The sequence below is a fragment of the Maylandia zebra genome, linkage group LG13 (genome assembly GCF_041146795.1).
Source record: "Maylandia zebra isolate NMK-2024a linkage group LG13, Mzebra_GT3a, whole genome shotgun sequence".
NCBI classification, from domain to species: Eukaryota; Metazoa; Chordata; class Actinopteri; order Cichliformes; family Cichlidae; genus Maylandia; species Maylandia zebra.
The window spans coordinates 13154837-13180241 of NC_135179.1; the positions used below are offsets into that span (position 1 = coordinate 13154837).

The 25405-nt window shown below is 42.5% G+C and overlaps 1 protein-coding gene across 1 annotated transcript; it reads left to right on the plus strand.

The window, feature by feature from the left end:
- The first annotated feature begins 15668 nt into the window (after positions 1–15668).
- On the plus strand, positions 15669–24754 carry sparcl2 (SPARC-like 2). Its single transcript, XM_004551464.3, has 10 exons — positions 15669–15980; positions 16091–16169; positions 16565–16641; positions 17212–17284; positions 17633–17744; positions 17941–18059; positions 18141–18295; positions 22085–22197; positions 23239–23333; positions 24069–24754. Exons 1-10 carry the CDS (start codon positions 15960–15962, stop codon positions 24122–24124), a joined length of 900 nt encoding a protein of 299 aa, XP_004551521.3. The 5' UTR covers positions 15669–15959; the 3' UTR covers positions 24125–24754.
- Positions 24755–25405: the final 651 nt, after the last annotated feature.

Sequence of the window (25405 nt, forward strand, 5' to 3'; positions counted from 1 at the left end):
GGCATTTATTTGCCCACATATAGCTCTAAGGCCATGACAGTCACTGGCATGTCAAGCCTTCTCACAGCACAAACATTCACTCTCATATTTAACGACAATTATCAGCCTTCTCCGCTGTTAAGGACTAAACCATTATTTTACTGTCAGGTGAGTTTTTCCAAATTCCAACCTTCCACAAACATTCTACAATACACAATTCTAATAAATAAATATATACATACATTGTACCATTTTCATATGATTAAATATTTTACACTTTGCCAAAAACACCAAAAACCTAGTGCACAGAGATTCCCCACACTCCCTTAACCCATGGCCTCTCCCAGAACCTTTAAATGTTGTCTGGACCCCCAGAGAAACATTTTCCCAAGCACCCTGGAGAGGACACAGAAAAAACAGGTGAGTAATCACATCTCGACAGCAACTTTTTGCACCAACCTTTACCTCTAGACTTTGCACACACATTTGCCTAACTTTTCCTTAATACTAGACCTTATTTGCTCCCAGTAATAATTTATTCCTCCTCACAGAAAACCACCACACTTCTTGATGCTAAATAAAGTGTTAGTTAAAGTGTTATTAATAAAGTGCAAAGGTGCTCCTGTACAAGTTATAATTGTATATAACTTTATTATATAAGGATAATATAAAATATTAAAATGTTAAATTTAATAGAATTTGGTCTAATTAAGTTTACTTCACTGGCATCCCTTCAGTATATGTCAAACATATGTTCCTTAATGATTTTTGATTTTATGTATCAGGAAAATGTACAAACATGATAAACAGACAGACTGAAAAATAGGTAAATATTCTATACAAAGGTTTTGGTCCTGTTAACTCATGAGTGCGTACACTGTCTTGGTTTATACTTCCCAAGTGTAATGAGTTAGGGGCTCCCAGTTGTGTGCATCAGTACAACATGCTGCAGTGACACACCTATGTCAAGGACACCCCCCCCCCCCCCCCCAAAACAAACAAACATCACATTCTTGTTGCTCTCTTCAAGATTATGGCTTTTGTGTCTATCTATTTAAAGTTGCTGAGGATCTGAAATTCACACAAAATGACCTGAGAAGGAACAGAGGGCACAATATGTTACGGCCGGGACCGTTTCAGACGAGTGACAGGACTCAAACGCAAGACGCCGAACAGCTCGAAAATATATTTTAAGAATAATGTTTAATGTGCACACAAAATATTCATAAACAAAAGGTGAGCGTAGACGTTAACTAAATAATGATCTGGTCCGGGTCCGGGGATTGGACTGGAAAGCAAGTCACAAAAGGTCCAGGAAAAGGTCGGGGTCACTGTAACAGAATGCAAATGTTCAAAACATAGATAAGGAGGCATATGAATATGTTGTTTGGCTCAAAATCCTCCTTCGTACTGTGTACTTGCCAACGGAGGTCGGAGATGACATAGAGGGGGAGTAATCCGGGTGTGTAAATCCAAAAACTCCTGGCGTGGAGGCAGAGAGGCAGGTAGGTAGTTTTGGTGGTAGCCTGAGGGACTGCCAGAAGGTCCAGCATCCAAGTAGAAGCTCTTCGCCAGGGGTTTAACAGTTAGGTGTAGCTGAAAAAGGGAGGCGCACAAAAAACAAACATACAGTGAAGCAAAGGTGATTCACAAAAAAAAACACGTAAGGAAATTATGGTGGTGGCCTGCACTGACTGATGTTTAGCAGAGAATCTGGCGAAGAGAGATTGAGAACGCTGGCCTTATGAGTCCCCCGGCTAATTACCCACAGATGTCAACGATCAGCAAAAACACTGAGGCCCCTCCCAGGGGTGGAGACGCCGGCTCGGAGGGAGACACACTGGCACACACCCGGACCATGACAGTACCCCCCCCTCAAGGGACGCCACCCGGCGGCCGACCAGCACCCGCCCCACGACGTGACCTAAGAAAATCAGAAACCATCACAGAGTCAAGCATCAAAGAACGAGGAACCCAAGAACGCTCCTCCGGCCCATAACCCTCCCAGTCCACCAAAAACTGCAGCCCCCTACCCCGCCGCCGCACATCCAGAATGCGCCGGACAGAAAACGCAGGATGCCCGTCAATGAGCCGGGCGGGAGGCGGGGGCACCGGAGGCGGGCACAGATGACTAGACACCACCGGCTTCACCTGAGAAACGTGAAAGACCGGGTGAACCCTCAAGGCAGCAGGCAAACGGAGCTTGACAGCCGAAGGGCTGAGGACCCTGTCCACAGAATAGGGGCCGATGTAACGAGGAGACAACTTGCGGGAGGATGCCCTGAGAGGGATGTCTTTCGCAGCGAGCCACACCTTCTGTCCAGGTGAGTAAACAGGCGCAGGAGACCGGCGACGGTCGGCACAGCTACGTTGGCGAGCCACAGCTCGCAACAGCGCCTCCCGCGTACGAGACCAGACCCGACGGCAGCGCTGTAGATGATGCTGGACCGAGGGGACAGCAAGATCAGCCTCCTCCACCGGAAACAGGGGCGGCTGATAACCCAAAGAGGCCTCAAACGGTGACAACCCAGTAGCAGACGAAACCAAGGAGTTGTGGGCATATTCCACCCACGGCAGATACGAGGCCCAAGTCGCAGGGTTATGACAGGTCACACAGCGGAGCGCGGCCTCCAGCTCCTGATTTAAACGTTCCGTCTGGCCGTTCGTCTGAGGATGGTAACCAGAGCTCAGACAAGGCCTGGCCCCCAAAGCAGCGCAAAAAGAACCCCAAACCTGGGACGAGAACTGCGGACCCCTGTCCGAAACTATTTCCACAGGAATGCCATGAAGCCGAAAAACATGGTCCAACAACAACGTAGACGTCTCAGCCGCAGTGGGCAACTTCTCCAAAGCGACGAAATGAGCAGCCTTAGAAAACCGATCCACGACCGAGAGAATAGTGGTCTTCCCAGCCGAAACCGGGAGTCCCGTAACAAAATCCAGGGCGATGTGGGACCAAGGGCGATGAGGCGTAGACAACGGCTGCAACAGCCCAGCAGGACGGTGAGTACGCGACTTACACCTGGCACACACAGGGCACGCAGCCACATACTCCCGAACATCTTTATCCAGAGTGGCCCACCAAAAATGTCTCTTAACCATAGAAGTCGTCCTGCCCCTGCCCGGGTGACACGCAAACCTCGAAGCGTGCACCCATTCCAGTACCTTGGAGCGAGCAGCCGCGGGAACAAAACGCCGGTTAGGCGGTCCCGTGCCCGGATCCGGTTCCGTCCGGAGGCCCCGGTCGATGGCGTCCTCCACCTCCCAGGTAATAGCTCCCACCGTACAGCCGGCCGGAAGAATGGTGGAAAACTCCGCCGGACCCGTGTCAGAGTCAAACTGCCGAGAGAGGGCATCCGGTTTGGTGTTTCTGGAACCCGGGCGATAGGAAATGGAAAAGTTAAAACGTGCGAAAAACAGCGACCAACGAGCTTGACGTGCATTCAACCTCTTCGCACCGCGTAGGTACGTCAAGTTCTTATGATCCGTCCACACCAGGAACGGTAGCGCCGCGCCTTCCAGATGATGACGCCACTCCTCCAACGCCAACTTAACGGCAAGCAGCTCCCGGTCCCCCACATCATAGTTCCGTTCCGCTGGTGAAAGCCGCCGAGAGAAAAAGGCGCACGGCCGCAGCTTAGAGGAGGGGCCGGCACGTTGTGAAAGCACAGCCCCCACCCCCACATCAGAAGCATCCACCTCCACAATAAAAGCCTTAGACGGATCGGGTTGAGCGAGGATGGGCGCAGTAGAAAACAGATGTTTCAGCTCCGTGAATGCGCTGTCAGCTTCGGCGGACCAGCCGAACGGAAGCTTCGTAGAGGTAAGGCGTGTAAGCGGAGCCGCCACTAGACTGTAGTTCCTTATAAACCGACGATAGAAATTCGCAAATCCCAAAAACCCCTGGAGTTGCTTGCGAGTAGAAGGCACAGGCCAGTCAGTGACCGCCTTCACCTTAGCCGGATCCGTCTTCACCTGCCCCCCTGCCAAGATGTATCCCAGGAAAGAGACCGATGTCAAATGAAACTCACATTTCTCAGCCTTGGCATACAGTCTGTTTTCCAAGAGGCGTTGAAGGACAGCACGGACATGTGAATGATGCTCAGCCAAAGACTTAGAAAAAATAAGAATGTCATCTAAATAGACGAACACAAAACGGTCGAGGAAATCCCGCAGGACGTCATTTATTAGGGCCTGAAACACCGCTGGAGCGTTCGTTAAACCGAAAGGCATAACGAGATACTCGAAATGACCCAGGGGGGTGTTAAACGCGGTCTTCCACTCGTCTCCCTGACGGACTCGCACCAAATGATAAGCATTGCGAAGATCTAACTTAGTGAACACCGTGGCACCCTGTAGCGATTCAACAGCGGAGCTAATGAGTGGCAAGGGATACTTGTTTTTAACAGTGACGTCATTCAAGCCCCTGAAATCAATACACGGCCGAAGAGACCCATCCTTCTTGTCTACAAAAAAAAAACCCCGCCGCCACGGGGGACGAAGACGGACGGATTAACCCAGCCGCTAATGAATCCCTAATATACTCCTCCATCGCAGCACGTTCAGGCCTAGAGATACTATATAACCGGCTCTTGGGCAGGGACGCTCCGGGGAGCAAATCAATCGCACAGTCATAAGGGCGATGGGGCGGTAGGGACTGCGCTTTGATCTTACTGAATACCTCCCGCAAATCATGATACTCAGGCGGCACCCCTGAGAGATCGGGGACATATTCGTCAGTCCCCGTAACCTCCCCCGGGCCGGGAAAACGGGCGGAAGTCAGACAGTTGGAGTGGCAAAAAGGGCTCCAGCTGACAACCCTTTGCCCCTCCCAATCCAAGTGCGGATTGTGTAAGCACAGCCAGGGATAACCCAAAGTGAGCGGAGTATCAGGTGAATCGAGGACAAAAAAGGTGAGTTTTTCCCTATGATTCCCCGAAGTGCACAGTGACACTGGACCAGTGCGAAAAGAAATTCTAGTGAAAACCTGGTTATTAATCGCTCTAACTGGAATGGGCGGCTCAAGGCGCACGAGCGGAACGCCTAATCGTTCAGCGAGATCGAGACTGATTAAATTCTGTTCAGAACCAGAATCTAATAAGGCTGTGCACGAATGAGTACTCTGTAGCATCTCCAAGGTGACAGGGAGTTGTAAACGGGGTTTCTGACCAGAATTCGAACCGCCCACCCGTATCCCCGATTCTACCGGCGGGCGACACCTTTTCCCTCCTTCGGGCATGCAGCAATCAAGTGTTCCAGCGAGCCACAGTAAAAACAGGCATGAGCCCGACGCCGCCGCTCCCTCTCCTCCGGTGTCAACCGTGACCGGCCAATCTGCATAGGCTCCGGCTCGGGATCAGTGACGTAAGCCGAGGCGACAAACTCATGCGAGTCCACAGTCGGAGGCGGCGACGGTGACGTACCCGGAAACGAGCGCGGTAAACGGCGCTGGGATTTGTAGTTCCTGTCCCTCTCCCTGTCACGCAACCTGTTGTCAATGCGAAGGGAGAGGGACGCCAGTTCCTCAAAAGATTTTGGCTCATCACGGGAGGCAAGCTGGTCTTTCATACCCTCGTTCAATGCCCGGAAAAACACCCCACGCAGAGCGTCGTCAGGCCAACCGGTTTCGGCGGCAGCAGTACGAAAATCAATCAAAAAATCAGCAACCCTCTGACGGCCCTGGCGAAGATCCAGCAGCCTCTGCGCAGAACTACCCTCAGAAATGGGGTGCGCAAACGTTTTCTGGAATTCCCCCAAAAACACCTCATAAGAACAGGTTAACAAAGGATTCTTCGATAGATACGCCTCCGCCCATTTAAGTGCACGATTACGCAGTTTACCCACCAAATAAGATATCTTATTAGAATCCGCAACAAATGTGCGCGGAGAACGACCGAAAACAAGGTCAACCTGAAGCAAAAACCCGCTACAACTCCCTGGATCCCCTGAGAATGGTTCGGGCTCCGGGGACGTAGCATCACGGAAAGCTGATGTAGGTGGAGATGCAACGGCAACAGGTTGAGGCAGAGGAGCTGGTGTACCGGAGTCTTGGCCCGCGGGGCCCGAGGCGGAACCAGCAGCAGTAGAAATATCAGTTTGTAGAGCCTGGAGGGTCTCAAGTATTTTAGTTTGACCATCTCTAAGAGTCTGCTGCTGGGCTAACAGGAACTGAATAGATTGTTCATGACTTCCTAATATCGCCCCCTGCCTCTGAATGGCTGACCGTTCCGCGTCTGCTGAGTCCATAACTGCTGGCCAGATTCTACTGTTACGGCCGGGACCGTTTCAGACGAGTGACAGGACTCAAACGCAAGACGCCGAACAGCTCGAAAATATATTTTAAGAATAATGTTTAATGTGCACACAAAATATTCATAAACAAAAGGTGAGCGTAGACGTTAACTAAATAATGATCTGGTCCGGGTCCGGGGATTGGACTGGAAAGCAAGTCACAAAAGGTCCAGGAAAAGGTCGGGGTCACTGTAACAGAATGCAAATGTTCAAAACATAGATAAGGAGGCATATGAATATGTTGTTTGGCTCAAAATCCTCCTTCGTACTGTGTACTTGCCAACGGAGGTCGGAGATGACATAGAGGGGGAGTAATCCGGGTGTGTAAATCCAAAAACTCCTGGCGTGGAGGCAGAGAGGCAGGTAGGTAGTTTTGGTGGTAGCCTGAGGGACTGCCAGAAGGTCCAGCATCCAAGTAGAAGCTCTTCGCCAGGGGTTTAACAGTTAGGTGTAGCTGAAAAAGGGAGGCGCACAAAAAACAAACATACAGTGAAGCAAAGGTGATTCACAAAAAAACACGTAAGGAAATTATGGTGGTGGCCTGCACTGACTGATGTTTAGCAGAGAATCTGGCGAAGAGAGATTGAGAACGCTGGCCTTATGAGTCCCCCGGCTAATTACCCACAGATGTCAACGATCAGCAAAAACACTGAGGCCCCTCCCAGGGGTGGAGACGCCGGCTCGGAGGGAGACACACTGGCACACACCCGGACCATGACACAATAAAGATACAAAAAAAAGAACAAAGGGTATTATTCTTAAAAAGTGGAAGTTAAACAGGTAAAACAAATCAAGTCAGTTCTCTCTATATATGGCTTATCTTTTCAATAAAACACCAACATATTTTTTTAAATTCTAACTGGCCTTTGATCGAATCAACAAGAAAATGCAAAAACCTCCTAACACAACCTACTAGCTAAAATCAGCTAGAACCAGTCACTGCTAGAAACAAGAAATACAAATACAAAATATCTTTAGGTGTACTGCCTCTGCCTTATGCTGTCAACTACACTAACTCCAGCTGACAGCTGGAGAGTTTTAAACTAATCACTGTATAAAAGTAGACGACCTGGCTCCACATTTCCTGACATTCTTCAGTTTGAATGACAGAAGCAGTCATTTTTCCTGCAGCTTCAGACAAAAGAGGGTTAGATCTTTTAAAGAACATGACATCATCTGGATTTTCAGGCCAATTATCAGTATCTTCCTTTGCCATTACAGCTGAGGGAACTTCACACCGAGACTCAGAATAATAGCCTCCTCAGTGCCCCCTTGACTTGTGCCTAGCTCCTCGAATGCTAGCTCCTATCAGACTGTGCTATGTCTTTCCTGTATGATATCTTGATAAATGTGAAGTGAATGTTGTCATTCACTTCAAAGAACCCATTATATGCAACAATGACTAATACTGTATAAAAAATTCCAGTAAATCTAATTAAAACTATTTAGCTGCACATGACCGGAACATCACACAAGACAACCATCAGATAAGAAATAGGGAATTCAATAATGGTGCAAAAATAAAGAAAAAGGGCATTGCTCTTAAAAATGTACGTTACACAGTCAAAAACAAAATAAACAGATAATTTATACAGGTATATAACTTGTCTTTTAAACAAAATACCAGTGTTGTTTGGAGTCTGGCGTGGCACTGACAGTGAAGTACATCTTTTTCCGCCTGGCAGCTGAATAACAGCTATAACAAGTTGCTGCTTTACAAGCAATAAATACAAGCACCAATTCAAATATAAGTAATAACTTTAGGTGTACTGCCTCTGCCTTATGCTGTCAACTGCACTTACTCAGACTGACAGCAAGACAGTCTTAAACCAATGACTGTCGAAGAGATGGATGATCTGGCTCCACCTTCTCACAAAAATGAAGGCAAGGTTTCCCGCTTACAGGAGCTGCAAGCCAAGACGGAGATATCAGTGGCTGGACTTGTTTTGGCTGGAAATCACTTTGAGGTTTTTCCTCATAAAACTCTAAGCTAAACATGAACTGTTGCACTCAGTGGACTTTAACTCTTTATTGTTAAATTAATTTAGGTTTTTCATTAGTTTAACTGCTAAGGAAACTTCTAGCTTGGTCTCAGTCTAGTGAGCTAACACCTATTAAATAGCTAGAAATGCCACACAGAGTGGATACATGCTAGTCACAGATGAAGTCAATGAAATAAATATAGAAATCAAGGAAAGACAAGAGACCTGGGCGTGATCCATCCTTGTCCCTGCAAATCTAATATGTGAGTGTGTACCGAGACATAAAACACCACAGATAGGACGGCCCGAATAAAATACATCCATTCTAATTCCACCAAGTACCCCTCAGTTGAACCTATGCTGGCCAAAATCCAGAAGAACTTAATTTGAATCCTTTGTTATGAAATCAACCAAAGATCAGATAAAATTGAAAACATTTATATATTTATTTAATTATTTAAAATTCTCTTTCACTGCTTGTGTAACAGATTCAAGCAGAGCACATTCATTAGAATTAGAAATTAGATTTGGATGACATTTGTATTCTTATCTACTAATATTATTTTATTATTATATTAAAATGGCAGAAGACTCAGTTTCCTTTTCATAAAAATGGATGGTAGAATTGTCCTTCAATGAGCTAGTTTTTACTTTCTTACTCCAAGTACATTTCAGAGCCTCTACTTTTTTTGCTTTTGATTGAGTAAAGAAGTTGATTCATTACTTCGAATTTTACGAGTATTTTCTTTTTCTTTTTTTTTGCTATTTTCTGCCTTTTTCAGATAGCATAGTGTAGAGAAGACAGGGAGGTAGGGAAAGAGTGGGGAGGGAACACAGAAAAGGGCCTCAGGACTCAGTCAAACCCAGGCTAAACTGTTTAGCCTTGTGGCATGTGGACTCCTGCTCAATCTGTGAGCAACACTGGGACTGGCTGACACTGTTTTCCAGAGAATTGATTGTTCAGTAAGCAGTGACTTCATACCTGTTGATCTACAATTTGGAACCTCGTAATATGAGTTACTATAGTGATCACATCCACTTTTGCAGTACAGAAAACTCAAGGTTAACCCCGAAGTTACTTGAATAACATTTTGTAGTGCAGTGTAGTCATTTGCTTTGACATCTCTGGTTGGATTTTCACCAAGGTACAAACCTAACTCATATCAGTGCCACTTGTTTTGCATACCTTGTCTCAATTCTCTAAAGCTTGTCTTTCTTTCTCTAGTACAGCATCGCTCTCACCAAGTGGGAAATCAGACTGTCATTATGTACGTCCACATGCTGTTGCTCTCTGCACATATGCAGTGTTGTCTCTATTAAGATGCTCAACATGAGTTTTTATTTCTTTTTGGAGGGAGTGGCGGGAAATTTCCTCAATCAAGCATAAACTGGCATACTCAGAAAAGCTCTTTGAATACTGTTTGACTATTTTGTGAGCAACAGCACAACACTGTGCTTTGCTTTGCTACCTCATTTCATCGACAAGGACGCAAATCATTTTGCAGTGATCGGGGTTGAGAAGTCTACTCCCATTTGCTACTGCACGGCATAATTCACTTGGTATTTGGCCCCAGGGAACCCGAAATGAGTCAGCCCACATAATGGCAGTGGCTGAACAAAAGGTTGGTGAGCTCATGTTGTCCGAGGTGACAGTGGAGGAGGAGGAAGATGGCAATTTTGCACGAACATCACCAGATGCATTTGTTCTGTAATTAATAAAAAAAAAAAAACGAAATAAAACGCACCAACAAAGATACTACAGACATTACAGTAATAAAAATTTAATATTTTAGGACATTTCTACCTTCATAAAATCCACAGAATACCACAGTAAGCTGTCTTAAAGCAGCCTAGGAGCTAACAAATCTGATTGGACAGGAGTATATCTGAAGGGTCCACACCAGGAGCTTCTTCCACATACTTAAGATCGTCTGTGCATTCCACAACCCAAGATAGAAAGAATACCAGGCAGCACTCTGGAAATAGCCATCTGTACCTCCTCCTCCAAAGTTTAGGACATCCTTTTAGGTAAGAAAAAAGGGATGAAGACCAAGTACTGACAAGCCACACAGCTTGTACCTTTTTGCATGTGCCTCAGAAAGGAAACGAAGGCCCTGATCAGCCAGCATTAAAAAATAAAGCTCTCTAAGATAACTTGTACAGCATCTCTCTGATGATAAGTCCATCGCTTGGATTTCTCCAAATACAGTTCCCTCGTCACATTTATAAAGCATAAGAAACATGTTTTGTTGTATGCAGTCCCTTTCAATTCTGCCTCATGTCTAGCTTACTGTTCAACTGGGCAACAGCTTCTCCCATATCCTCACTGTAATGTGAAATAATCGGTTCCCTTATCAGCAACAAGGGAAGGAAACAGACTGCCAGCATTCAAGCAGGCTAGAAGTAGCTGATGTTTTCAGCAAGAGTAGAACACGAGTTTTTATAGTCGTGCTATTTTCTTGAACAACTGGCAGTTTAACACTGGCAGCAATCACAGAAAGCACCATTTCTTAATAGCTTATCACTTCTACTATTTGTCTGTTATGGGTTGTTTTGCGCATCATTGCCTTGGTACCTGAGCTAAAATAGCCTTCTGTTCAGATTCACTGTGAAGTGCTTCTTAACTTTAACCAGATCTCACATAATATGTAGTATAGTAGTATGATTTAGCAGTTAATCAAACTTTACCCCCTTTTCGCTGTTCTAAATTATTGACCTGGACACAAATGTGGGTGGATCAATTTCATAAAACCTGCAAAAGAAGAAACTGTAGCTGAAAGTTTCGACACAGCAAGCCAGCGTGGCGAAAGTCATGTATTTTTCTTAAACTCCTTTGAATAACAGGAACAACAATTTCCCTGCAATGTCAGGTAAAACAGGGCCAGATTTTTTTCTTTAAGAACATGGCATTTCCTGATTTTTCCAAGCAACTGTCTGTATGTCCCATTGTCATTTCAGCTGACCAGTAATTCTACTTGGAAAAGTTTAGCTGCTGGCGATCTAAAATTCACAAACTGTGTGAAGAAAAATAGCATAATAAGCACCAAGATACAGTTTGCATTAATACGTCAGACATCAAAGGCAGAAAAATCATACTTGTTATTCATCTCTGGCTATTTTCCACCGCATGTCTTTTATTCTGTCTTTCTGTCTCCCTCCCTGAGCCTGGTTCTGCCAGAGATTTCTTCCTGTTAAGAGGGATTTTTTCCTTCCCACTGTCGCCAAAGTGCTTGCTCATAGGAGGCCATATGATCGTTGGGTTTTTCTCTGTATGTATTATCGTAGGGTCTACCTTACAATATAAAGCACCTTGAGGCAACTGATGTTGTGATTTGGCCCTGTATAAACAAAACTGAATTGAATTGAATTGAAACACCCCCATTTCACCGCAGTTCTGTATTTTTCATATCACTTATCCATTAAAAGCATTCAAAACAAAAAGATTATTATTTTGTTTTATAGTTTTTGCTTTATTCATGTCAGCCATTAAAAATATGTATATGAATAATTCTTAAAGTAATATTCTGTCAAGTGGCAAAAACAATGAAAAACAATGGCTCTAAAACAGATTAAAGGATACATCAGGTTTACAAATCCAGATGAAGTGAATAGAAACAAAGGAAGGATTTTATGTAACATGAGCATGAAAGTGAATGAAATCCAGCATTAGTAGGCAGCGATAGCTCAGTAGGTAGAGTGGTCACCCCATGATTGGAAGGTTGGGGGTTTGAATCCACTGACTACTCTAAGGTACCCCTGAGCAAGGTACAGTCCCTACAGTCCCTGCTCCCCAGGCGCTGGATTGGTGGCTGCCCACTGCTTCACTGAGTGAATGGGTTAAATGCAAAGAGTAATTTCCCCACAAGGAACAATAAAGTATGTGTTATTAAATTGCTTGTTTTACATCTTATGAGTTATGCCTCTTTTTCATTCCAACCCCAAAGATAAGGGAAGTTTAAAAAAAAAAGAATGTTAAAAGATTTCAAGAATCTGCTCCTTAAATCAACGGTTGCACAGCAACTAGCAAAGATGGCTTGTAGTTGTTTTATTTGTTTGCTTAAAAAAAAAAAAAAAGATCTGTGATTTTTGGAGATATTTACAAAGATTATTTTAAAAAGTAGATATAAAATTCAAATTCAAATTCAAATTTTATTTGTCACGTACACAGTCATACACAGTACGATATGTAGTGAAATGCTTGGACAACTGCTCGTGACCTAAAGAAAACAAAAAAGGAAAAGGCTATGAATAAGATAGGAAATAAATATGAAAAATTAAAAAGGGTAAATTTAACTAGGAAGGAATAAAATATAAATTAAGGTTAAAAATGAAATAACTGTACAACACAAATTAGAATGAAGGGTAAATTTAACTGGGAGAATAAGATAAAATATATAAATTAAAGTTGAAAATAAAATAACTGTACAACAAAATACACAATATAGAACTATATAAGAATGTATGAAGAAATATAAATAAATATATACACAATAACAGCAATAACACAATAATAATATACACATCAGTCATCAGATATATGTTTTAAATCTTTAACTTGTTCTATCTTTCTGGGGTGCAAGAGTAGAACAGTGTACACCTTTATTAATTATTGGTTCAATTAAAACACTGTCTTACTTATGTAAAGAGCCTCATCTGAATAAAAAATGGTGCTGCAAGTTAAAATGGCTCTCTTTGTCTACCTTGCTAGTACTGACGGCATCACAAACTTCCTGCAGATTTGTCGGCTGCACATGAACTGAATCTGCTGTTTCATCGCATCTCAAATGTGCTCTTTTGGATTGAGATCTGGAGACTGTGGAGGCCGTTTGAGTGCAGTGAATACATGTTCGTGTTCAAGAAATCACTTTGAGATGATTTGAGCTCTGTGACATGGCGCAGTAAGCTGCTGCAAGCAGCCATCAAAAGATGAGTGCACTGTGGTCATAACACAGTGCTGTGGTCAGCAACAATACTGAGGTAGTGGTGGTGTTTAAGGGGCTTAAAGCGTGCCAAGAAAAAAATGCCATACATCATTACACCACCAACAGCAGCCTGAACAACATCCTGGACACTACTAGAGATGGACCGATCCGATATTACGTATCGGTATCGGTCCGATACTGACCTAAATTACTGGATCGGATATCGGAGAAAAATAAAAAATGTAATCCGATCCATTAAATATCACGAAAGCACCTCACAAAACTTGCAACACGCCGTAACTCACCTCAGAACGTTAGCAGAGCAGTATGCATCACGTGATAGAGCGGCTGTGGCATGCGGGACGGTCTGGATAGCATTTGGAGCTTCGCTAGCAACCCAGCATTTCATCTCCGACAAAGTTATCCCGAGAGAAGTAAAGCAAGTGTGTAAGTCCATCTCTGAATGTAAAGCATTCCTGCGTTAAGCTTAACAAGCGATATATGGAGCGACTGCCTCTCCTGCTGCTACTTCAATCATGAAACTGCTTAAATCAGCTGATCGGCTTTTCTGTCGCGAGTCCGTCTCTCTAGTTTGTTTTTGGCCCACTTTGCACCAGAAAGAGGAAACCAGCGGCTGAACAACAGCAGCACGTTTAAGCTTGATCAGCTATTGTTAGAATGTATTTAATATTACTTTCTACTCCAGGATCTTTTTCTACGTAGCTGACGCTGGTAACTGTGCAGGGGCGGATCTAGCAAAGTTTAGCCAGGGGGGCCGATAGGGCATTAACAGGGAAAAGGGGGCACAAAGACATACTTTTCTTTCTTATTCTCATTTAAAATGTCGAGCTTTTAATAAATAATTATCTGACACCCAAAGTTTTAATTTGATGTAAAAGGAATAGAAGTCAATTACTGTATATAGTGACTATTAAGTCTAATATATATACCCTAGTAAGCTATAGTACTTTTTCCCTTTGGGAAGGTACCATCTGTGCAGTCTGCAATTTTGTTGAAGAAAGATGTTGAATCTATTTAATATTTCTTGAAAAATAATTGATTTCTGTGCATTTTTTTTCACACTGCATCAAATTAAGGTTGATTACGTCGATTAAGCATCATGAGGTGGAGCATGAGGGGTGGTTCCCTATTTTTTATTTTTTTATTTTTGTTGTTGCTGGGAGTTGGAACCCTATTAGTTAGGTTGCTTAATATTTATGCTAAGTACTCTTTAAAATACCAGAATAGGGAGGATGGTGTAGGTTTAAGTTTATTAGATTGATCAGTATTGCTGAACTATGAAATATTTTTTTTTGCATACAGGTATAACAGAATAGCTTTAGTGTAGTTGTTGTTTTAAACTTGAGTATGAACTTATACAAAATGCAGCAAGATATTTAAAAAACAGTTTTGTTGATTAAAAAACACTATATCGGATTCATATCGGTATCGGCAGATATCCAAATTTATGATATCGGTATCGGACATAAAAAAGTGGTATCGTGCCATCTCTAGACACTACTATCAAAATGTTGCAGCAGAAATTGAGACCCTTCAGAGTGGCCCGACCAGATCAGCAGTTTCACATTCAAAGTCACTTAAATTAACTTGCCTCCTCATTCTGATGCTCATTTTGAATTTCAACAGGATGTCATATGATTGGGTTATAAGATATTTTGTTAACAAGCAGTTAACCTGCTAAAGTGGCCAGTTAATTTAAAAAACAAGAACAAAAAAAAAAATCTCATTAACTTAACTTACATTTTATGGGCTGTGAACAGAGACTTAACTTCAGGCTTGGTAATTGGTGCCAGTTGTCTGCTGGGTGGGTTTAATTCGCTTTCCAGTCATTGACTTCAAGCTTTTTCTTTACTGGTGTAAACAGACCTGTGTGTCTTCTATCAGCTTTTCTTAAACCAGATATCAGCACCTAGTTCTCTTGATCTTGACCACTCAGTTCTTCTCTGTGCACCATACTGCCGATTGTTGAGTTCCTCCCTCTATGAACTAACTCACTGTTTATTATCCAGCAGATAATGCTGTCATCTGCATACCTTTTTTAAATAAAAGGCAGTCCAGTAAACAACCAGCACTCACTGACAGCTCAACAGTAAACAGTAAGTAAAGTTTCTGACATTGTCGACAAAGCGGCTAGTTTACAAGCTTAGTAAAAGCAGAAGTCGCGGCATATATATTTTGTTGGACTGCAACAGTTAGCTCTCAACCCGAATGAACAACCTGTTTAAAATCATTTTGGTGAAGTATTGGTAAGGAGTGGCTTTCCAAGAAAGGTGGCTGCAGAAAGGAATAAACCCCTGTGCCCTCGTCAAATTTACCAGACTATGGACACTTGTGTCAAAAATGCTTATAAATCATCATACATTAGCCTTGTATGTTTTTAGTGGTAGTCACATAATGAAATTGTTGTTTTCCTTTCTAACCACTAGAGAGCAGCCTTTGCTATATTATTGCGTTTGACCGGTCATATTTTTAAAGGTATTCTTCTTCTGCATATACTCTCTCTCTCTTTTCTCTTTGGGTGTGTGTGAGCGTGTGTGTCTGAAACACAAAGGGAAATTTCAGCTTGAGACAATAGTGTGACCATATGGTCTCCCTGGCTTGTAAATCATCATGTGGTCCAGTGCCAGCTTCCATGAAAACTACTCCACCTTCCTAAATTCTCTCTCTCTCCGATCTTCTTTGCGAAAACATTCAAGTGCACATGGTCTTAAACTAATACTGACTTCAGATACCTGTTCACTTCACTGCAATCAAAAGCGGGCTGATGCGAAAGAGACTCAGAGAGGTAAGGAGAAGGGGAGCTGAAAAAGGGGCGAATGCAAAGAAAAGATATTCAATCAAATAAAAGAAAACATAAAGTCTGTTAAAGCCAGCTGCAAAAATATTCACCCTCAGCGGAGGAGACAGAACAAGGAAACGAAGGAGAACGCTAACAAGGGAATAATAACAGAAGGAAGGAGTGACAGAGGCCCTGGTAAGATGTTTTTCCTCAAGCAGTCAGGGGATAGAAAATGACTTGCTATTCTGCAATAACTTCCTCAACTGAAAGCTGAATGTTCTCTCAGTGTAATTCAACCCTCTGCTTCCTCTCTGATGGAAAATCATTTTCTTTGGTGCTTAAAACTCAATGAGCTGCATTGTTTCCCGCTACATTATGAGAATGACTGGAAACAGGGTAAAAGGCAGTAAATTACAGCACAGCAGAAAGAACAATTAGATTCAAATGCACTGATTAGCTGTTCTGGGTTCTGGGTAAACTGATCATTTTCTGCAACATTTATCTTTATTCGATTTTAACTCAATATGAGGAAATGTAAAGGAAGATACTGGAAACATAAAATATGTCGATTCGTCATTTTCCTCTTACAGCCCCACTGGGTGGCTCAACCATGAAGTTGAACATCATTTGTAGCTTGTTTCTGCTCCTGGGTGTTCAAACAGTAAAGGTATGTTTAACTTAATCTGCCTAATTTCGGCTTTCCACAAAAAAAAATCGTAAAAAAGGGTCAAGGGTCAATGTAAATATTACTAATGAGTGAAAAGTAAAAATATTTGAAATTATGTTCTCCTGGCTTTTTTTTCTGTTCCACTCATCAAGTCTGTTTTGTCACAGGTGTTAAAAAGAAAATTTCCGAGTTATGGAATGTGGCTCCAGTATTTTGGTCACCTGTTTCACATTTGATCTGGGAAGAATTTAGGGGCAGATGTGGACCTGGCTGAGACTACAAAGTTTGGAAATATCAGTATGGAATTGAGGTGCACTGTGAGAGCAGATTGATGTTGAACGGATGCCCATTTTTATTTTGGGTTTATGATGTGTGCTCTTTACAGTACAATGATGCCAAGAAGCTGACTTTTCTAATGGTACAGAATATTAGTTTAAAATGAGCCCGGGGGTTTTAATGAAAGGGAAATTTATGCCAGAGTTCGGTGCTGCCACTAATGATTTTGGCCGCAGATAAAACATAAATGCCCGCTTTTTTTTTGTCTATTAGAAAACTGTGTGTGTGTTTCAGGGAGGCAGAGCCCAGCGCAAACAGAGACAAGCTGAAGAGAGCCTGAGACCATACATTGGCAGAGTTAAACCAGGTAAGAGGAATGCCACATGACTGCATGCAAGTCCCATGCACATTCCTCTTTTTCTAAATGTGCAGAACTAGAAAGTGATCAAAATACATTAAAATTTTCACATACCTGGTCAGTATTCGAGTCACCATCCAGAACTGGCAGGAACTGTCATGGATGCATGATACACATAAACACGATGAACGCTCTTAAGCATATATTAACATAAAGAAACTATAGCCAGAAATTCTGAAGACAAAATAGGGTCCTAACCTAGTAATATCAAGTTGAAACTAATAAAATGGCTGGTGAGTGTCGATGTAAAAGTAAAAACTAAGCTGACACAAGGTTGTTTTTCTATTTCTGCTTCAGAAAAGCTTTGTGAGCTGCTGAAATGCCGTACTCCAGTGGGGTCTTGGTGCCAGGTAGTTCAAGAAAACGGAATTCTCATCCCCAAGTGTGTTTGTCCTCAGTCCTGTCCTCGGTAAACAACATTTGGTTCTTTAATCATTTTCAGGCTTTAAAATATTTTGTCCTTACAGGAAGTTTATACTTATATGGGATTCACACATATATGTAACTTTTGGAAAGACATGTTAAGGTAAAGCAGTAATCTGGCACATTGTACACTACATTCTCACATGTGAATTTTGTCTGTGGGCACTCGCTCATGGAATCAGGCAGAGGGCACCAGTGTGCAGTGTTGTGGGAAAGACCTATGAGAATGAGTGTTGGCTTCATAAAGATGCCTGCAGAAAGAGGCGCCGCACCGGACTCGCGCACACAGGACCCTGTCTAGGTAAATAGCATTAGACATTACAGACTGTTTCCACTGTGTATCACAGTCTTCCAAATTGGCTCTGATGTGCCTTATGATCAGTCCCCAAGGGTAAATGCACCGAGGAGGAGTTAGGCCAGTTTCCATATCGTCTCCTGGACTGGTTTCTGCTCTTGAGTCGTATGGGGGAATCCTACGCACCTGCTGCCCCGCCCCAGAGCTGCCTGAGCCACACCCAGAGGACACAGCTGGCACAAGTAACTCATACTTCGCACTTAAAGTGAGCCTGTTCAGCAGGTTAACAGGGATAAGAAGATAACTGTGAAGTAGTAAACGTAATTCATGATCTATGATGACCTCAGCCAGTGATGATGGAAATAAAATCATTTCCATAAAGTGAAAAGAAACTATAGCCAGAAGGCAAATACTCAAAGGCATCATTTTCCCTTTCACTGTAACCAAACACTGAACATAAAGCTGTTTTTCATGATAGACACCATCTTTGTGCTAGATACAAACTGCCCTCCATGGGTCTAGTGACTGATCGATGTTAACAACCTACCGTAAGTGGTAAGTTCTTATGTTGCTTGTGGTGTGGTTGTCCACAGACTGGGACAGGGGCTCTTAAGACACCACGTATAAACAGTATTTGGTCAATATTCACTAAATTATTCAATAACATGGTGAATAGGGGGATAACTTAATATCCTCTGTGCATTCTCTTGACCTCCTGGCCTCAAATGAATTAAGTGAAAGCTCACTGCATTATTTCTATGATACAAAAACAGATGTAGAGTGTTTTGGGATAGTGTTACATCATAAAATTCCAGCATTATGGATGCTGATTCTAGCATGAGAGAAATAGAACTACAGCCTACTGTAATACTGTAATAGCAACAGTGCGAGTGAACAGGTGAAGCATTTACCGTGTTTCCATTTCCTGTTTAGCTTGGTAGCATGCTAACAGTCTGATGGGAGAAAGACAACAGGTCTTTTATATAAACAAAAGCAATAGATGAAAAGTTGAGGAATCATTTGAATCATCTTGAATGACAATCCATTTCATAGATGCTGAGGTATTTCAGTGGGCACTATGAAATGTTAAAAAATAAAATAATGTGTTTTTGTAAAAGTTAATATTCCGGTAGCTGGGGCACCAGAAAAATACGATAAAATGCAGAAATTCACCACCACTATATATATATATATATATATATATATATATATATATATATATATATATATATAAAAACACCCAGCACGCCCCTGCGGGCGGTTTATCCTTCAAGCTCGGGTCCTCTACCAGAGGCCTGGGAGCTTGAGGGTCCTGCGCAGTATCTTAGCTGTTCCCAGGACTGCGCTCTTCTGGACAGAGATCTCCGATGTTATTCCCGGGATCTGCTGGAGCCACTCGCCTAGCTTGGGAGTCACCACACCTAGTGCTCCGTTTACCACGGGGACCACCGTTACCTTCACCCTCCACATCCTCTCGAGCTCTTCTCTGAGCCCTTGGTATTTCTCCAGCTTCTCGTGTTCCTTCTTCCTGATATTGCTGTCATTCGGAACCGCTACATCGATCACTACGGCCGTCTTCTTCTGTTTGTCTACCACCACTATGTCCGGTTGGTTAGCCACCACCATTTTGTCCGTCTGTATCTGGAAGTCCCACAGGATCTTAGCTCGGTCATTCTCCACCACCCTTGGGGGCATCTCCCATTTTGACCTCGGGACTTCCAGGTTATACTCGGCACAGATGTTCCTGTACACTATGCCGGCCACTTGGTTATGGCGTTCCATGTATGCCTTGCCTGCTAGCATCTTGCACCCTGCTGTTATGTGCTGGATTGTCTCTGGGGCATCTTTACACAGCCTGCATCTGGGGTCTTGCCTGGTGTGATAGACCCCAGCCTCTATGGATCTTGTGCTCAGAGCTTGTTCTTGTGCTGCCATGATTAGTGCCTCTGTGCTGTCTTTCAGTCCAGCTTTGTCCAGCCACTGGTAGGATTTCTGGATATCAGCCACCTCCTCTATCTGCCGGTGGTACATACCGTGCAGGGGCCTGTCCTTCCATGATGGTTCCTCGTCTCCCTCCTCTTTCTTGGGTTTCTGCTGCCTGAGGTATTCACTGAGCACTCGGTCAGTTGGGGCCATCTTCCCAATGTATTCTTGGATGTTCCTTGTCTCATCCTGGACTGTGGTGCTGACACTCACCAGTCCCCGGCCCCCCTCCTTCCGCTTAGCGTACAGCCTCAGGGTGCTGGACTTGGGGTGAAACCCTCCATGCATGGTAAGGAGCTTTCTTGTCTTTATGTCAGTGGCTTCTATCTCCTCCTTTGGCCAGCCTATTACCCCAGCAGGGTACCTGATCACGGGCAGGGCGTACGTGTTGATGGCCCGGATCTTGTTCTTACCATTCAGCTGACTCCTCAGGACTTGCCTGACCCTCTGCAGGTACTTGGTGGTTGCAGCCTTTCTAGCGGCCTCTTCATGGTTCCCATTTGCCTGCGGGATCCCCAGGTACTTGTAACTGTCCTCTATGTCTGCAATGTTGCCTTCTGGTAGTTCAATTCCCTCAGTTCTGACTACCTTCCCTCTCTTTGTTACCATCCGGCTACACTTCTCCAGTCCGAACGACATTCCAATGTCATTGCTGTATAGCCTGGTAGTGTGGATCAGTGAATCGATGTCTCATTCACTCTTGGCATACAGCTTGATGTCATCCATGTACAGGAGCTGGCTGACAACTGCTCCGTTCCGTAGTCGGTATCCATAGCCAGTCTTGTTAATGATCTCACTGAGGGGGTTCAGGCCTATGCAGAACAGCAGTGGGGACAGAGCATCTCCTTGGTAGATCCCGCACTTGATGGTGACTTGTGCTATGGGCTTGGAGTTGGCCTCTAGTGTTGTACGCCACATCCCCATTGAGCTCCTGATGAAGGCTCTTAGGGTCCCATTGATCTTGTACAATTCTAGGCATTCCAGTATCCAGCTGTGGGGCATTGAGTCATAGGCCTTCTTGTAATCAATCCAGGCAGTGCACAGGTTGGTCAGTCTGGTCTTGCAGTCTCGGCTGATTGTTCTGTCTACCAGTAGCTGGTGTTTTGCGCCTCTGGTATTCTTGCCAATTCCTTTTATATTGTATATATGTGTGTGTGTGTATATATATATATATATATATATATATATATATATATATATATATATATATATATATATATATATATATATATATATATATATATATATAATTTCTGTAATTAAAATTAGAAAAATTTCCGTATTTTTATGAGACTTTAATGAGAATTTCTGTGGTGAAAACTGCAGTAAATCCACAACAAACATGTTATTTAATAAACAAATCTATGTAAAATTAAAGAAACTATAGTTTTGTTACTGCCATTTAGTATCACTTCTGTTATCTCATATTTAGATATGTTACACTATTAAACTAGGTTTTAAAAGTTTAAAAGTTTAATCTATTAAATAAACACTGTGAAATTATTTTAAATTTTGGGCTGTATTTTTGCAGTCTTTTTATGCCCTTACACATTTTTTTTTAATTAAAATTTTTACGATTTTTACACATTTTTCATGTTATTTTTGTTCAGCATGTTAAATCACCTTTCATTTTATTTTATTTTATTTCACTAGAATTTTCATGTCATTTCATGTATTTAAAATAACAGGAAAATTCTGTTAAATTACAGAGTTTCATGAGTTTATTGATTGATTAATTTGTTTCTTTTTGTTTCTTTTATGTTTTCGGAGCATGAATCATAGATGCGTGGGACGTTAGGGTTTGAAAAGTAAAAGGCAATGTAAAAGTACCTTCTTTCGAACTTTCGAACTACCTTCACTAACTAGTGTGTGATGTCACAATGACTCTGTCCATCTTTTTATACAGTCCTTGACCAAAACCACCATTGTGGTCGGCTGAATCTCCTAGTTAACATCACACATTTATTGTATTTATGTGATATGACATAAAGAAACAGAAAACACAAGTATTGAGTTGAGTAGTGTGCTTTCTCTCTCTCCCTCTTTAGAAAAGATTTACCCTGTTGGACAGGAATAAAGATGGCAAGTTGAGCCGCAGGGACCTGAAGAAGCTGCATTATAAGAGGATGCCTTTGGAGCACTGTGCTACACCATTTTTTCAGTCAGTCCTGCCTTCAACGGCCTTGCTGCATCACATAATGATTAACTTTCTTGTCTGATATTTAAATAAATTAAATATTGGGCAGTTTATTTGGGGGGGTTAACATCCCACTATAGCAATCTCACAAGTTGTGTGTTACATGCATGTACTAGAAGCGAGCAGATGATAGTGAAACATCTGGCCAATTTGATAAGTATCACAATTTTAAATATGGCCATTTTAATGAGTTGATGAAATCTTACTCAAGACCATTGCTATTTCCTATGTCCATATTTCATCACCTCATGTGACACAAGAGGTTTGTTGGCCTAATTGAAATCTTCTGTCTTTTGCAATATGCTATTGTTTGGCTAATTACAGAAATACAGAGGGTTAAAAATGTGACACCGAGATGCAATTCGCCCCCGCTCTGACCAAGCTGCACCTCCCACCATGCTGTTCTCTCTGCGTGCCATCTATCCATTCATTTCCATGCCAATCCTGTATCCTCCTCCCTTTCGATCTCATGACCACACCATCTCTCCATTATCATACTCCTCCTCCATGCCGAAGTATTTCCTCTTATCTGTGCTTCCTGTTTTTCTCTCATCTCTGATACAAATGCGTTTATCCTCAGCCTCCCTTTCTGTCAGCCAGTTATTCATTTTCACTCTTCCCTCATTCTTACTTCCTTCCATCTCCTTTTTCTTCTCCCATCCGTACTCCCACCCAACCCCCCTTTTCTCTGCCAGTCTGCAATGACAAGTTTTGTGGGAGCAGGGCTGGCTGTGTCAATGTCAAGCCATTCCCAGCAATGATAATGTTTATTACCAACTGTGCCTCCCGCTGCCCATGGATTAACACAAATTGAAGGAGTACCCTTCAGAGATAACGCTGCACTGTGAACTGAAAGACAATGGCTGCTGAAGAGCCCCAGTGCAGTTCCTTTGTACACCTATAGATATTTAAACTATAAACTACATCTCTGTATCCTTGTGGATGTGACTGAATATAGGATGTGTTTCTGTAAATCATCTGTTTTCTTCTGTGCTATGTTTGCAGGTCATGTGATCGTAACAGGAACAGGGAGGTGACCCTCAATGAGTGGACAGCATGTTTGGTGGATCGTTCTGAGGCCTGGTTCTATCAATTAATGTGTCAGTAACAAGTTCTTACCTACATTTTGCTGTAATTCTTCATAGTCACACACAGCGGTTTAATTAGACTACAGATTAAATTTCTATATCTGTAATCAAAAGTCCAAGTTAAAATCTGCAAACTCTATTTTATGCTGTTGATGAAGAGCAAAGATGCTCCATAATTATTCTAGACAGCCTGCTTCCAGTTTTTATCTAAAATTACATCTAAATTATGACTATTGTGCTTTTCATGAAGCCTTTCCATAAAGCTGGTGGACTGCCTGAAACATGGTCAAAATACATGCACAGGAGAGAAATATCACTCCCACCACAGCTGGAGGAGGGACAAGAGTAGTAATAAGACAGATTAAATGATTGAGGTTTAATTGTGTCTTCTTTGTATCTGAAATGTTAAGATGAGACTTTTTTTCTTGAATTTAAATGTCTGAATTTGAAGAATTTTGATTAGGAAAAATAGTATACAGTGTGCAGATTTTTTTAGAAGAGTCAGATCACAATAAATCTGTGGATATAGTTTAAAGCATTTAAATGCTAGCATGGCAGTTTTAGGTTCATTCTTTACCAGCTGCAGTTCTCACATTTTCTATAAACCACAGATTATTTCAGAGCTATTTTCTTTTAAATATTTTATCCTTTTTTCCTGTCAAAACAGCCAGTTGTCTGCAGGGGGTTTATTTGTCTGCATCACTGCTATTTCAAAACCTAAATTCTTAATTTTTGTTTTACCCACAGCAATGAGAATGGGTTCTCTGAAGTTGTGTCCTACAATCAAAAGGAACTACCTCTGACACGTCTAATTCTTTGTGCTGTTAGGAACTTGCAGGTCATATCATGACAGTTACTTGATTTTAAAGCTGATATTAAAGGATGACATCGCTACACACGCTGACTTAGTCATTGATTTTACCTCTTCTGACATGTGATTTATGGTGTCGTGAAATCTGATGGTCTGCTGGGTGCCCGTGGATTTTTATGTGTGCTCAAAGGGGACAATTAAAGGTCTAGACAGGCTGAATGCTAATCATATTGTTGTTAATTACATTTGCTGACATCTGTAAAACTGTTAAAAAACACACACACGTATCGGAGACAAATTACACAGGATGCTTTGGATAACCAATTAAAAGGAAGATGTCACAGACAGACAGTGTGATATGCAGAGAATGTCAAAGTAGATGGCGAAAAAAACATGGGGAGAAGAAACACTTAGTGGGGGAAGACGTGACCAGAAAAGAGACAAAGAGTTAATAAAAGAGTGAAAGGTAGAAGTAGCGAAAAGTGTCATAATTCAATGGAGGAGAGCGAAGGCAAAGTGACTGAAGAAAGGAGAGAGCAGCGCAAAGTGTGTTTGCGAAAGACGGGAGGAGGTAATGCACTGTAAATGGGAGTTGAGAGTAATGGAGTAATGCATAAAAAATGGATCAGAAATGAGGGAAAGACTGAGAACGGGGAGTGAGGGGAGGGGGAGGGATGGCTGAGAAGGCAGGAGGAACTGAGGAGACGGGGAAATGCAAAACATTTTCTTTGGAGCCAGCCCTGTAAATAGCATCTTGGAGCATGATGCGGGATGTTTGAAATACTTGACCTCTGCTAAGGTCAAAAAAACTTGCATAATGCAAGCTTGCTTACTTTTTGTGCCTGTGTACCATTTATAATACATGCTGCTTCTAAAACTCTTGTTGCATCTTGTTTGTTTGTCACTATTTTATGTGCAAATCTGTGAGAAGTTGCACATGTATGTGTTGGTGCTTCTAGATCAATAGGAGGGCATGTGTGCGTGCGTGCGTGTGTATGTGTGGCCTAGGGTGGGCTCTTTGACATGACTGGATTCTCTAGACTAATTAGCCTTTAAATTTACCATGCCTGAAGGATGAAGAGGAGAAAGACAGACACTGAAAAGGAGATGAAGAAAGGCGGAGAGATTTCGCTACCCAATATGAGATGCAGATTCAGTGCAGACATGGGGCAAACGAGGACTAAAGACTGCTTGCAGTAGATGTTTTCCAAAAAGTAACAGTGTATCATCATAAATATCAAAACAAGATGTTTTCATTCCATCTGATTTTTCA